This window comes from Eptatretus burgeri, chromosome 3, assembly GCF_056783735.1.
Source record: "Eptatretus burgeri isolate ZD-2024b chromosome 3, Ebu_testis_v1, whole genome shotgun sequence".
NCBI lineage: Eukaryota > Metazoa > Chordata > Myxini > Myxiniformes > Myxinidae > Eptatretus > Eptatretus burgeri.
This window is the reverse complement of record NC_140963.1, coordinates 120,791,333-120,806,323: the sequence shown is the minus strand read 5'-3', so window position 1 is coordinate 120,806,323 and position 14,991 is coordinate 120,791,333. Positions and strand designations below refer to the sequence as shown.

At 41.1% G+C, this 14,991-nt stretch overlaps 1 protein-coding gene across 1 annotated transcript in view; it reads right to left on the bottom strand.

Moving 5' to 3' along the window:
* Positions 1-1,668: 1,668 nt before the first annotated feature.
* LOC147030862 (uncharacterized) overlaps positions 1,669-14,991 on the bottom strand; it is a 38,944-nt gene continuing 25,621 nt past the window's right edge. The window contains exons 18-28 of the mRNA XM_085875379.1: positions 14,188-14,343; positions 13,708-13,782; positions 12,201-12,359; positions 11,015-11,170; positions 10,562-10,642; positions 8,716-8,874; positions 7,888-8,043; positions 7,389-7,478; positions 5,421-5,579; positions 2,951-3,107; positions 1,669-1,798 (exon numbers count right to left, since the gene is read on the bottom strand). Of these exons, the coding sequence (XP_085731505.1) occupies position 1,798; positions 2,951-3,107; positions 5,421-5,579; positions 7,389-7,478; positions 7,888-8,043; positions 8,716-8,874; positions 10,562-10,642; positions 11,015-11,170; positions 12,201-12,359; positions 13,708-13,782; positions 14,188-14,343 (1,349 nt within the window). The 3' untranslated portion in view covers positions 1,669-1,797. The remainder of the gene's footprint in view (positions 1,799-2,950; positions 3,108-5,420; positions 5,580-7,388; positions 7,479-7,887; positions 8,044-8,715; positions 8,875-10,561; positions 10,643-11,014; positions 11,171-12,200; positions 12,360-13,707; positions 13,783-14,187; positions 14,344-14,991) is intronic.

Sequence of the window (14,991 nt, the reverse complement as noted above, 5' to 3'; positions counted from 1 at the left end):
CGGACCCTTTTTACAGAGAGTCTCCGAGCTTTATTGGCCTCTCTCCACGGGGAGGGGCCCTTGGCGAAAACGCACTTCGCTGTCCGCCTCTGACTGGACAGGGCCCTCCGGCCCACCTTTCCGGGGCGGAGCCTCGGTCCCTACCAGGAGACCCCAGTTACTCCTCCACGTGGCCACACTCTCGACGAGTCACAGTGTCAGCGCCGCGAAGGTCATCGTACAAGAGTTACAACATTCGTGGGAGCCGAGAACTGGAACCACGAGACCCCCTCTCGGCAAGTCAAGGTACGAGCAGCCAGCGGGTGGTGATGGAGCGTGATGGGCCGAAGGGGTCATGTAGATGGGACGGTTTATTGTATGTAATAACCTAACTAAAATAAATCGCAACGCACACCTTTTATTCTCCCACCAGACAAAAGGAAGGGGATCTAACTACACACATACTTAACGACATAACTGACTATTGGGACATCTGTATGTTGAATGCACATGGTTTCCAGATCCGTTTCCAGATTTCTCTTTCTGTGTTCCTCATGCATCGTGCCCTGAATATGCTTGCCAAGAGAGGATGATCTCCTTTTTATCTATATTCCAGCTTTGTTCTTTACACTTGTTGTTGGCCCAGAGTATAGCTTACATAACTGAGGCAGGTGACGTTTTTACAGCTTCTTGCTTCAGTGCAAACCTGTGTTATAGTGAGGTTAATATCTTCCATACTGAAGAGGCACAGATGACCATTCTTCTTTATACACAGGCACTCCGGCTGCTTGGTGTATCTGCACAGACTTGGATCTCAGCCTCTGAGGGTTTTGTCCATTTATCACCACTATCTAAGTCCGACGTTAGAGGTATACCTTCCATTAAAGAGTTTGCTCATCTGTCACGATTTTTTGGGTTACAGCCAGCCAGCCAGGTTATAGCCAGCCCTCGGCTCCTGGCTGCTCAACAGGGGTCTCCAAACGCAGTTGGGAGCATTGTGTGACAAAGGGAGGTCCCCGCATGGCTGCTGCTTGTTTACTATTTCCTCGCTGGTTCACTTAAGTGCTCATTGGTTGCTTTGAATGGTTCACTGGTATCCGTACAGACCAAACCGCCCATCTTGTATTGTGGAACACAATTTTGTCCTTCGCAATTTGCAACCACCAAATCGAAGACGTTAATTCAAATTTTGGAATTGAAATTATTTTTTTTTCCAACCTGTGACCATGTGTTTATGAAAGTTAGATTTCATTCAAACTACAGGAGGAACTAGAACAGCACTTGGTAGAGCACATACCTCCGCCAGGCTGAACAGTTTACATTTTGTATCCCACTGACAGGCCCGATCCGCATCCGTACCTGAACCAAAATCGAATCGGCTTGTTGTCGTCACCTACCAAACTCATCCACCAAGTTTTGTCAAAACTCGTCTCCAAGGTTTTGAAATACTCTATCATACTACATCTCATTTTGGCCCCATGTCTCATTATCGTATCCGGATCTTCACCAAAACCGAATCAATTCGATCCTATCAGACATCCAACCTGTCCACCAATTTTCGTCCGAATACGTCCAAAACGTTAAATGAAATATCATGCTCACAGATAGACAAACGGTTGAAAACATAACCTCTATCCACCTTCGGTGACGGAGGTAATAACACGCAAACACAGGCTCATGTATGTATTGTGTCGAGCTTTATTGAAGCATCTTTGCACAATAACCCTTGCAGCAAGAAAATTGAGTGACTGACATTTCATTTGTTCATCCATTTTGCAAATTTTCTTCTTGCATTCAGTGAGCTGACGGTCTTCGTTTTCTGGGAAAGGCAAAATAAGATGTAAATTAGTTTGCTGTTAAAGATGATCCATGCAATCTTCTCATTTCACAATAACTTTTTTAATTCTTCCGTATTCACTGTACTTGCTGGTTGCCTCACGTCTGAGAATATATCTCATTTTACTTTGATCCCAGGTTAAAATCCCATGTCTACTAATGTCTGCAATTCATCTAAAACTACACTGATGCCTTTACCCGACAATAAGATATGTATGCATAAGCTTCACCATAATCAAACAGAAGACCAAGAAGGAACCCGAAAAAGTAAAGAGCAAAGATGGAGTTATCAGGAGGAACCTGGATAGGATTCGGGTTTCAGCCGCTACTCCACTACCCTCAAACCTATCAAGGAACAGCCAAGTGAGCATAACAGATATTTTTTGCAAGAATTCACTTCTCCTTAGATATTACCAAAGAGAGGACTAGAGAGGAAAAGAGATGAAAGAGAAGAAAAAGCAAGAATTAGAATGAAAAGCAAACACAATAAATCAAAAAAAATTAAAAAATAATTAAATCTTCAACTTTCTGATTGTAGAACCACTCCACCATATAGCTTTCCTGCAGACCTCATATCAACTCCCAATGTTGCTATTCCTTCCATGTTGACATTTATTAGTGAATTCTTGTCCTGAAATTGTTCACTGCATGGGTTTCCCACAGGAGGAACCACACAAGGGAAATACGATGGAGGAAAGAAAACACATTGAACCAGTCACACTTGTATCTGATCATCCCCCATCTGAGTACTCGATGTAACAGAAACTTGTATTGCTGACCTCAAGCCATGTGTCCATCGATGGAATATTCAAACCCAAAAGCTTCCCTGTTCAGATTATGTCTTCATACTGCCAGGTATATAAAATACTCCTAAAACAGGAGGCTCCCACCACTGTATCAATTAAATTTATGTTCATCTCCGTCGTCTTGCACTCCGTCCAGAAAAGTGCTACCTTTTTGTACTTGTCCAAACAGTGTATATCCCCACAAATAAACGGTGCCTTTATCACACAAACATTTTTCAGTTTTGTTTTCCTTCACTGATGGTTATGATCTGTGACTCTCCCCGGTCCCGGTATTGTGATGTCATAATCTGTTTTCAATATCGTAACAGTTGTAACATCCTTCCACTCACCAAACGTGAGGCTGAGCACAGACCCTTTTGCCGTCTTTAGCACAACAGCATTTCTGTGGCTCTGGGCAGTCATGATCACACTTGCATGTCTGAGAGTGGTGATTACATTCAAGGCAAGATGATGTGGGACATTTTCCGCACCTTTCAGCACATGATCCTGAAGGCGAGAGAAGAGGCCGAAGGAAAGAGATGGTTTGTTCACACTGGATACAACTAAGGCCAAAAAAAAAAATGTTGCATTGGCGTAACGGGTCACTGAAAAATAGGGTAGGTCGGTCGGGATGTTTTTTTTTTTTTCCTAATAAATCCCTCCCAAAATCTCCCCCGGCTCGAGTACCACCCTTTTTGTCGGCGGGTTCTGTCCGAAAAACTTCCGGGTTTTTGCGATCGCGATCGCAATCAACAAGATACTTGAAAACGACAGCAAAACAACAAAAAATAGCAATAAAATAGGGTCGGCAAAATTTTTCGATAGCAAAAAAACAAAAAAAAAACGTAGGGTCGGCGGAATTTTTAGGGTCGGGCGGGTTACGCCAATGCAACATTTTTTTTTTTTGGCCTAAAGTTGTTGCACACACTATTGGAAAGGTCTAGCTCATGAAGGAACATCCGCAGAATGGTATTGAAATTGTAGAATCAATACTGGGACGACTTGTCCTTGTGCCTTATATAATGGTTAATTTTTGAATGATTTAATTGAGAAAATGGCATTGTGTGTGAAAGTTTAACTGCAGTTAGATGCTGAGGCATGAAGTAATTACGATACTTGATCAACAACTCGAACGGACGATAAATCAATAACTCATCCCACTGCTGGATTTATCTCCATACTTGTTGGTCGTTGTGCCCAGATCCCAAAGCCTTTATTTTCAGTGCCATTTCCACTCTTGTAATGCCACTTGGGTTTCCACATTACCTTGTTCCTTTTATTTATTTGTTTTCATCTCCTTTACACTTGTCTTTCAATGAATGCTTGTTTCTTGCTCGTTATCATATCGTTGCCACTGGTACAATAAGTCACGTGCGTGTGCATGCCACTTACAATTTCTGTATTTATTTAGGGAATGCATATTGGATCAGAATGCAATACCAATTCAGTTCACTGGTTGCATTCGTTGATAAGGTGTGTCGAGCAAGCTTGGTGTTTGCTTAATAGTTAAGGTGGTTGGCTCAAGATATCAAGGCCTTGAGTTAGAGCCCATGTCGGCTGTTGAATTAACGCCAGGTTGGGTTGATTCAGCATGCCATCCTTCTGAAGTCGGCAAAATGAGTACCATTGTACTGGTAATAGAGGGCAGTGCATCAGCGGCACTGCCGTACCCCCAGAAAATGGTGCAACCAGCAGCCGCAGGGTGCACATGGTAGCGAGCTAGCACAAGGTGCGTCTAAGCTGCTGATGCGGTATCCTGGCACATCAGTGGAGGAATTTGGAACTTGGCCAGGGTGTCATTATGAAATGTCCTGCTCTTTCAAAAGACACCATGGGATCTTTAACTTCCATCAGAAAATGAAAGCAAATAAGTCCCCAGTCTAATGTCTGATCTGATGACCAGCACATTCAATGATGCACCACCCAATCTGCAAAACGCTAGGATCACACACACACACACACACACACACACACACACACACACACACACACACACACACACACACACACACACACACACACACACACACACACACACACACACACACACACACACACACACACACACACACCAGTGTTTAATGAAATAATTTGCTTATGCAACTGACAATTAGTTTTGACTTTGTAAGTATAAATGTAACTCGAACAAAGCCGATGACATGCCATCGCACATCCCCACGCTTCCCACCTAAAGCAAAGTTCAAAGATGACAAAACGTTTCACCAGGAATGGTCCAAAATCAAATTTCAAGTTAAAAAACAAAAAATCTTCTCTTTTGACCCCTGTGACCCTCAATCCCCACACCCTGGGGCATGAACCGCAGGTCAAGCCCAAAAAGTCGTTCCATCTTTCATGCGTCCCCCAATGTTGATTGCATATAATGCAAAGTTTCATGAAAAAAATGTTTCCAAATGTGCCCGTAATTGTATTTTTTAATATTTGACCTTTTGACCCCACCCCAGGGCCTCAGGGGGGGGGGTGGCGCTAAGAATGATACTGCTCAGCACCTTCTTGCCGTGTGATGATCAGAGCTACAGGAGGACATAGCATGATGGGCAGACAGATAGACTCACCTGATTAGAATATCCACCCCCCCCCCACCACCGTGTTGTGTATTTTTTGTTGAAGGGTGGGAATAAAAATCTTTTTTTTTGCGCTTGAAACTTCAACATTTCAAATTTAAAAGAAAAGTTTGCACATGCCATGGGAGGAAACACAACAACATGTTAAATTGTACAAATCTCTTTTATAAGCCCAAACCCATGACATTCACCATTTCGTTAAAGACTCTTTGATGTCATATAAAGTTATAACACTCACCAGGTTTGGGTTCTACACAGATTCTCTTGTTGTTCTTGGTGACGCAGCATTTCTGTTTTCCTGGACAGTCACAATCACGATGGCAGTGCCGGCTGTGCTCATTCCATACGCAGTATGCTGGTTCAGGGCATTCCCCGCACTTGTCCTCATAACATTGTACTGTAGGAGAGGATAATACCAGACAGAACACCAAGCAGACAGACTACGTGAGGCCAATATCAATGTTATATGAACTGTGACTTCAAAACCTGCAAATTAGAACTCAAGAAAATGTGACAGAGTTGGGAATGCCGAAATCCATAATGATTCCCATTGTTATTTTTAAAATCTGGGAAAGAAGGTTTTTGGTAAAAAAAAAAAAAAAATGAAACCATGTTTTCATTGAACACAACCTGAACCACCTTGATCGCAATCACCTGCATCCTCTACATTCATCTCATCAGTAGAATTAAAAGAGTTGACCTTTCCACATCTGAAATCAAATTGTTTTATGTTTCTGTTTTACTTTTACACAAACTGCTGTTTTCACCCGAATTCTTATCCCCAAATTTATGGGAAAAAAATAACAACAGCTCATTTCCATTCTGCCAATATATATATAGTCACGCAATCGATGCAGAGCCCACCGCGCTGTAAACGGTGGTGCGTGTATGTACACTGTATGAAAGCTTGTAGTGACTAGTGAGTAATCAATCTGTAAGTACAATCAGGCTCTCAGCACTGTCGGGTGGAGGAGTCCACCAAAGCGATTGACGAGGGGTGTTGTGCTGACAATGGCACACGCTGGCGTGCACATGCTGGTACACGATGTGCTTGCCACAATCAACAGCCCTTGTTGCTTTCCTTAGTGGACTCGTCCATCCGATAGTGATGAGAGCCCACGAACTTGCTCAATGTTGTCTCCATAAGGATCAATCCTATCACTAATTTTGCTTTAAGGCAAAAGATTGAGTGTTATGGAAGGTCTGAAAAAGGAAGATTACTGACTTCTTTTCATCTGTCATTGTGACAGACCGTGCTAGAACTACAGATGAAGCACAACAGAGAAGACCTGAAGGATAGTTTGAAATTTCCATTGATCAAAGTCCTCTATTACTTGATTGATTGCTCAAAATTGGATGCACCCTCCCTGGAAGCTCCTGTAAGGCTGAACACTCATGTTCTTGCCTGCGGTGCCTGAAGACCTACCAAAGAGATTCCATGGGAGAAAGTGGGATGGCATCTCTGGCCCTCATGAACATACACCATGACTTGCCCATATCCCAACATGATGTGTGTGACATTTTCATTCGGAAACACAAGCGCCATCTTTTCCAAAATGGCATCATTTACGAGTAATAAAATAATCCTCATCCGCCGTTCTATCTGATCTCTTTTGTGGGGAGACTCCCTGCCCTAAGCTTCGCAACCTCGGCGCATGGTGGTGCCCAGCTTCGCCCAGCACACAGTCAGTCAGTCAACAACATCATTTCACACTACAGGAGTGCACAGGTCTTTTAAAACTAAGGATTGGCTCAGCAAATTTGCCACTTTGGCCCATTAGTCATCGCGAATCTGCTGAACTGGTGGGCCAGCAAAGAATGCAACAAATTGCAGAAAACTTCCAATAACACAGGAAATGCCATTTCCGATGATCAATTTCTAAAAACGTTCTGGATGTTTACCCCAAACTCCACCCCCATCCCCCGTTTGGCACAATGGCCTGGTGCACCCCCCCCCTCAACCCACCATCACCATCTTGAAATTCCTGCATCTGCCTCTGACATATATTTTTTACATCTACCATAAAGGTTTAACAAACTGGGTAGTTAACCAGGATGTAACAGTCAAAGGAGATTCCTACCAGATGGTTTTAGATAATCTGATGCTCCAGTTATCAGAATGTGTTCAGTTCTCCTGAATGATGCCATTTTTCTTCAAGATAATGCAAAACCACATTACATCCACAAGATCCTTCACAGGACTTACCAGGAAAATGAGGATGATGAGGATGATGAGGATGATAAGGATGATGATGATGATCAGGATGGTGATCAGGATGGTGATGATGGTGATGTCCTGAAACAAGAGATGTGAGACATGTTCAGTATGCACACAGAGCAAGGGACAGTCAACGAGAAATAATACAACAAATGACGTCAAACAAATGTTCGTTTAGTGGAAGAATATCCAGACCATGTTGTTTTAAAGTCACAGACATGTGTTGGTCACAGGTTTTTGTGGTTTAATGGAGTTTTTTTCAGATGATTTTAGAAGGAAATATCCAGATCACTGAGATATTTCATTGTTAACCTGGAAGCTGCATCACCGGACATCTCAACAACCAGATATTAAATTACTTTACATTTACCACTCTCTCATATTATTTAAATATTTCCATTCCAGCTCATCGTTGTTACTCTCTATGTTCCCCTCTTCAATACATGTGTACCACTGATAGAATTCATGATTCAAACCCACTCACTACCTTTTGGTTCTATGCACATCCTCTTGCCATCCTTGGTGCAGCAACATTTCTGGTGACCTGGACAGTCATCGTCACACCTGCACGTTACGTAGTGCCAATGATCCCAGATACAATGTGCAGGATCAGGGCACTCTCCAGGCCTCTCATGGCATGTTCCTAATGTGGAGGAAAATGAAAAGTAAAGAGAAAACTCAAACCAAGTAGTACTGATAGAAAAGTGAAAACCATCATGGAACTTACAATGTGGCAGCAAATATCACCATCAGCAGCTATTTTCAGCTCCCTGCAGGATGAAATCCTCGGCATTTTGATGCCATTTTGCTCTATCTCTTGCTTTGTTGTTTGAATTTACTATTCCCGAATATTTTCCTATTTCTTAGGTGTGGCCTTGCCCTCTTCCTGTTGCCATCCATCCATAGGTCTGCATGTTGTTGATATTGATGTTTGTCTGTTATCTGACATTTTGCTAATGTGTCCTGCCAATTCCCATTTCCTAAATTTAATTATTTCTGAGATATCCTGTATTTTTGGTTTGTTTTCTGAACCAAACATGTTTCATACAATTTCAAGAGTAGTTCCTGTTATACTATTTGTTGTGCAAAATGCTGAACTCAAGGTGGACTTTGAGTGGAGTTTTGTAAAAATGAAGAAGAAACTTGTTCTTGTGAAAAAGGAAAAAAGTGGAAACAAGTTACTAATGTTCCTATAACTTATTTTATTGTTTTGGTTCACTACACGTCTCTATGGTAAGATCAGGAGACCCCACCCTAAACATTCCTGAACTGCACAGTATCTCCTCCATGGTTACGATTGTTTCTCACCACTCACCAGGTTTAGGTTCGACACAGATTCTCTTGTTGTTCTTGGTGATACAGCATTTCTGTTTTCCTGGACAGTCACAATCACGATGGCAGTGCCGGCTGTGCTCATTCCATACGCAGTAGGCTGGTTCAGGGCATTCCCCGCACTTGTCCTCATAACATTGTACTGTAGGGGAGGTTAAAGGAGGTAACAATTTGTTTACCGAACAATGTCTAACACCTTCACGATATGGATAAATTAACTTCAGTGGTTCTTTGACTCTTTCTTTTTTTCGTAACTGAAACCATATCACTGCCGCTAGTTCTGAAATTTATTTCCATTAAATTATTCTGAAAAATTCTGCTATACCACTCCAAATATCATTTAACACTTTGTATCAACTAAATGTGATAACCCCATTGATTGTCATGGAAACAAACAGAAATTGTACCTCATTATATATCATGAACAACTACTCTGTAAACGCTCCTTAACTGGACAAGGATTGTCCCTAAGTTGTCACCTTCCAGCAAACGTTGATGTGAAAGTTGTACGTGTTCGCAAATTTACATGGGTACAATCTTATTATTTCGTGATACATCTTGTAAATACCACGTTTCTCACATTTTGTGTTATTTTCAGAATTAAAATAATGGAATGTCGTTCCAAGGATGTGGCCGCGGCTGAAAGGTTCACTTAACGAAACATCGAAACTCTTGTAAAGTCTGTGATGATGTAGAAGAAAAATACATGTGAGATCAAGGAATATTTTTTTTGTTGAACATTCCTTTGAGTTATCAACATTTGAATCCTATTCACCGATGAGTATTAATTATCTTTTCCAGAGAGAAAAATCTGATGTGGATAAAAACGATGTTCAAGTAGGACTTCCACAACACCAGAGAGACGACGTGAGTACAATGTCGATGTTATATGAACTATAACTTCAAAACTTGCAAATTAGAACTCAAGAAAATGTGATACAGTTGGGAATGCCGAAACCCATCATGATTCCCCTTGTTGTTAAAAATCTGGGAAAGAAGGTTTTTGGTAAAAAAAAAATGAAACCATGTTTTCATTGAACACAACCTGAACCACCTTGATCACTATCACCGGCATCCTCTACATTCATTTCCATTGGTAGAATTAAAAGGGATGACCTTTCGACATCTGAAAATCATTAAATGTCAACAAGAGAGCATGAACTAGCTCCACTTATATTTTTCCAACGACCTCGAACCTCAGAGAGGGTGCGAGACTTGGACTTTGACCAAGGATCTGAGACGGAGAATTAATTCCTTTGGTACCAGGTCTCTTCGGAGAATCCTTGGCTATCGCTGGTCGGATTTTGTGTCCAACGAGCGGTTGCTGAGAGAGACTCGGATGAGATTTGTTACCTGCATAGTCCGTGAGCATCAGCTGCGGCTGTATGGACATGTGGCTCGTTTTCCTGACGCTGATCCTGCTCACCAGATTCTCTCAGCGAGGGAGTCTCATGAGTGGAGGAGGCCAGTGGGCCGACCACGTGCCTCATGGTTGCAGCAGGTTGACCATCATCTCAAGGAGATGGGGATGGGCCTGACATCTGCCTGGGGGATGGCCAGACGGAGGCCCCTGGAATACTGGCGGAAAGTGGACGCAGCGACGCGCTGTTCTGGCACATGCTCCCATACCTGACCTGACCTGACCTCGAAGATTTACCAAGCCGGGTAGTTAAACGGAATATAACAATCAATGGAGATTTCCACCAGATGTTTGAAGGTAATCTGATGCTCCAGTTATCAGAATGTGTCCAGTTATCCTGAACGACGCCATTTTTCTTCAACATGATGCAAAACCACATTAAATGTACACGATCCTTCGCAGGACTTACCAGGATGATGATAAGGGTGCTGATGATAAGGATGCTGATGATAAGGATGCTGATGATAAGGATGCTGATGATGATGATGTCCTGAAACAAGAGATATTAGACATGTTCAGTGTGCACATAAACACAGTCAAAGAGGTTCGTTTTGTGGAAGAATATCCAGACCATGTTGTTTTAAAGACACAGACAAGTGTAGGTAACAGGTTTTTGTGGTTTAATGGAGTCTTTTCAAATTATTTTAGAAGGAAATATCCAGATCCTTGAGATATTTCATGATTAACCTGGAAGCTGCACCACCGGACATCTCAACAATGAGATATTTAATTACTTTACATTTACCACTCTCTCATATGATTTAAATATTTCCAATCCAGCTCATCGTTGTTACTCTCAATGTTCCCCTTTTAAATACATGTGTACCATTGACAGAATTCATGATTCGAACCCACTCACTACCTTTTGGTTCTACGCACATCCTCTTGCCATCCTTGGTGCAGCAGCATTTCTGGTGACCTGGACAGTCATCGTCACACCTGCACGATGTGTAGTGCCAATGATCCCAGATACAATGTGCAGGATCAGGGCACTCTCCAGGCCTCTCATGGCATGTTCCTGATGTGGAGGAAAACGAAAAGCAAACCCAGTAGGAATTATTTTAAAGTGAAAAGCATGACGGAACTCACAATTTGGGATCAAATATGTGTTAAAGAATATCAAGAGCGGTTCCAATAATAATTATGGTTATGCGAAATAGCGAAGGATTGCTGGATTTTAAAAGAAGTATCAATATTGTAAAAGTAGGGGCAATACCCCTGGGTGTTCACTTGGTGGAATAATTATACTGAAGCGAAAGTTAACGTGTGACGGAATCGGCAAAATGTCGCATTGAACCAATTTGATAGCAAATACCTACTTTGAGGGGCAACTCACTCCTCCACCCTCCCCCCCGCACCCCCCATAATTCCCCTTCAACCACGATTATTTAATTTGTGTGAACAAACTTTGTTACATCATGGGTGATGAAGGTTGTGGTCAAGTTTCATTGGAATTGTGTGTGTGATTTCGGAGAAGAAAGCAAAAATACTTTTTAGGGAGGCAATCCCCCCCCCGGCCCCATAGATCCCCCTTTGACCCCGATTTTTTTAATGTCATGAACAGTCTTTGGTATACCACAGGTGATGAAGGTTGTAATCAAGCTTCATCCAAATTGTGTCGTTTTGGAAAAGAAAGCATATACTTCTTTAAGGGGTGTAACCTCCATGTAAGCTCCTTCGGTAGACCCCCTCATACCCCAATTGTTTTTCATGCCATGCACAAAATTTGTTACATACATGGTAATGAATGTTGTGGTGAAGTTTCATCGAAATTGTATGGGTAGTTTCAGAGAAGAAGTTGAAAGTACTTGTGGACGGACTGATGGACGGACTATGTACCATCCCATAAGCTCCCTGGAACTACATTCCACGTGAGCAAGAAGTGAACAACTTATTCATTCTCATGAAAAAGAAAAAAACTGGAAACAAGTTATTTATGTTCCCATAAATTTTTCTTCTTTTTTGGTTCAGATCTCTGTTGTAAGAGTCAGGAGAAGCAACCTCATACAATATCTCCTCCATGGTTACGATTGTTTCTCACCACTCACCAGGTTTAGGTTCCACACAGATTCTCTTGTTGTTCTTGGTGACACAGCATTTCTGTTTTCCTGGACAATCACAATCACGATGGCAGTGCCGGCTGTGTTCATGCCACATGCAGTGTGTTGGATCAGGGCATTCCCCGCACTTGTCCTCATAACATTGTACTGTATGTGAGGATAAAAGAGATCATTTGCGTACACAGCAATGTCTAACGCATTCACGATGTGGATGAATTAACTTCAGTGATTCTTAGATGCTTTTCTTTTGGAACCTAAACCGAATCAACGTATCACTGCTACTAATTATGAAGTTAATTTCACTTAAATTCTTCTGAAAAATTCTGCTGTGAGTACTCCAAATATGCTTCAGCACTTTAGAAAATCGAAATGTGATTTCCTCATTCATTGTTATGGACACAAACATTAATTGTACCGAAATATATATATATATATATATATATATATATATATATATATATATATATATATATATATATATATATATATATATATATATATATATATATATATATATATATATATATATCATGACCAACTACTCTGTAAATGCTCCTTAACTGTGCAAGGATTGTCCCGAAGTTATCACCTTCCAACAAACGTTGATGTAAAAGTTGTACGTGTTCGCAAATTTATGTGAGTACAGTCTTATTATTTCCTGATACATCTCGAAAATAACACGTTTCTCACATTTTGTGTTATTTTCAGAATTAAAATAATGGAATGTAGTTCCAAGGAATGTGGCTGCGGCTGAAAGATTCACAAAACAAAACGCTGAAAGTCTTGTAAAATCTGTGATGATGTAGATGGAAAATACACGTGAGAATGAGGAATAATGTTTTCGGTGAACATTCCTCTGATTTATCAATATTTGAATTCTGTTCACCAATGAGTTAAAATTACCCTTTCGGGAGAGAATATCTGATGTGGATAAAATCGAGGTTCAAGTCGGCTTTCCACAACACCAGACAGACTACGTGAGGACAATGTCGATGTTATATTATATGAACTGTTACTTCAAAATCTGCTAATCAGAACTCAAGAAAATGTGACAGAGTTGGGAATGTTGAAATGCATAATGATTCCCATTGTTATCAAACATCTGGGAAAGAAGGGTTTTGGTAAAAAAATGAAGCCATGTTTTCATCGAACACAACCTGAACCAGCTTGATTGCTATCGTCTGCATCCTCTACACTCATCTCCATTGGTAGATTTATAAGATATGACCTTTCCACATTTGAAAATCATCAAATGTCAACAAGAGAGCATCAACTCGCTCCACATATATTTTTTTACAACTACCTTGAAGATTTAACAAGCGGGATAGCTGGTCAAGATGTAACAATCAACCATCTAACCATGTAACTGGGTGGTTTCAGGTAATCTGATGCTCCAGTTATCAGAATTTGTTCATTTTTCCTGAATCACGCCATTTTTTTTTTTCAAGATATTGCATAAATACATTAAATGTGCAAGATTCTTCGCAGGACTTACCAGGATGATCATGAGGATGAGAAGGATGATGATAGTAAGGATGGTGATGGTAAGGATGGTGATGATGATGATGTCCTGAAACGAGATATTAGACATGTTCGGTATGCACACAGAGCAAGTGACAGTCAAAGAGAAATAATACAACAAAATGTCTCGAAAAAATGTTCGCTTAGCGGAAGAATATCCAGACCAGGTGTTTTAAAGTCACAGACATGTGTTGGTCACAGGTTTTTGTGGTTTAATGGAGTCTTTTCAGATTATTTTAGAAAGAAGTATCAAGATCCTTGAGATATTTCATTAGTAACCTGGAAGCTGCACCACCGGACATCTCAACAATGAGATATTTCATTACTTTACATTTACCACTCTCTCATATTATTTAAATATTTCCAATCGAGTTCATCGTTGTTACTCTCAATGTTTCCCTCTTCAATACATGTGTACCACTGATATAATTCATGATTCAAACCCAGTCACTACCTTTTGGTTCTACACACATCCTCTTGCCATCCTTGGTGCAGCAGCATTTCTGGTGACCTGGGCAGTCATCGTCACACCTGCATGTTTTGTAGTACCAATGATCCCAGATACAATGTGCAGGATCAGGACAATCTCCAGGCCTCTCATGACATGTTCCTGATGCGGAGGAAAACGAAAAGCAAACCCAGTAGGAATTATTGAAAAGTGAAAAGTATGACGGAACTCACAATTTGGAATCAAGCATGTTTCAAAGAATGTCAAGAGCGGTTCCAGTAATACTAATGTTTGTGCAAAATACCGAACTATTGGTGGATTTTAAATGAAGTATCAATGTTGTAAAAATAGGGGTAATACCCCTGGGTGTTCACTTGGTAGAATAATGATACTGAGGTGAAAGTCAATGTAGAACGGAATCAGCAAAATGTAGCATTGAACCAATGTTATCGCAAACACCTACTTTGGGGGGCAACTCACTCCTCCACCCCCCATAAATCCCCTTCGACAACGATTTTTAAAATAGTGTGAACAAACTTTGGTACATCATGGGTGATGAAGGTTGTAGTCAAGTTTCATTGAAATTTTGTGTGTGGTTTCAGAGAAGAAAGCAAATACATGTATTAGGGGGCAATCTCCCCCCCCTCCATGTACACAACTGAGATCGCAATTTTTTTTTAATGTCATGAACAGTCTTTGGTACATCACGGATGATGAAGGTTGAAATTAAGCTTCATCCAAATTGTATCGTTTCTGAGAAGAAGGCAAATACCTATAAAGAGGGGGAGGGGGTAAACCCCTGTAAACCCC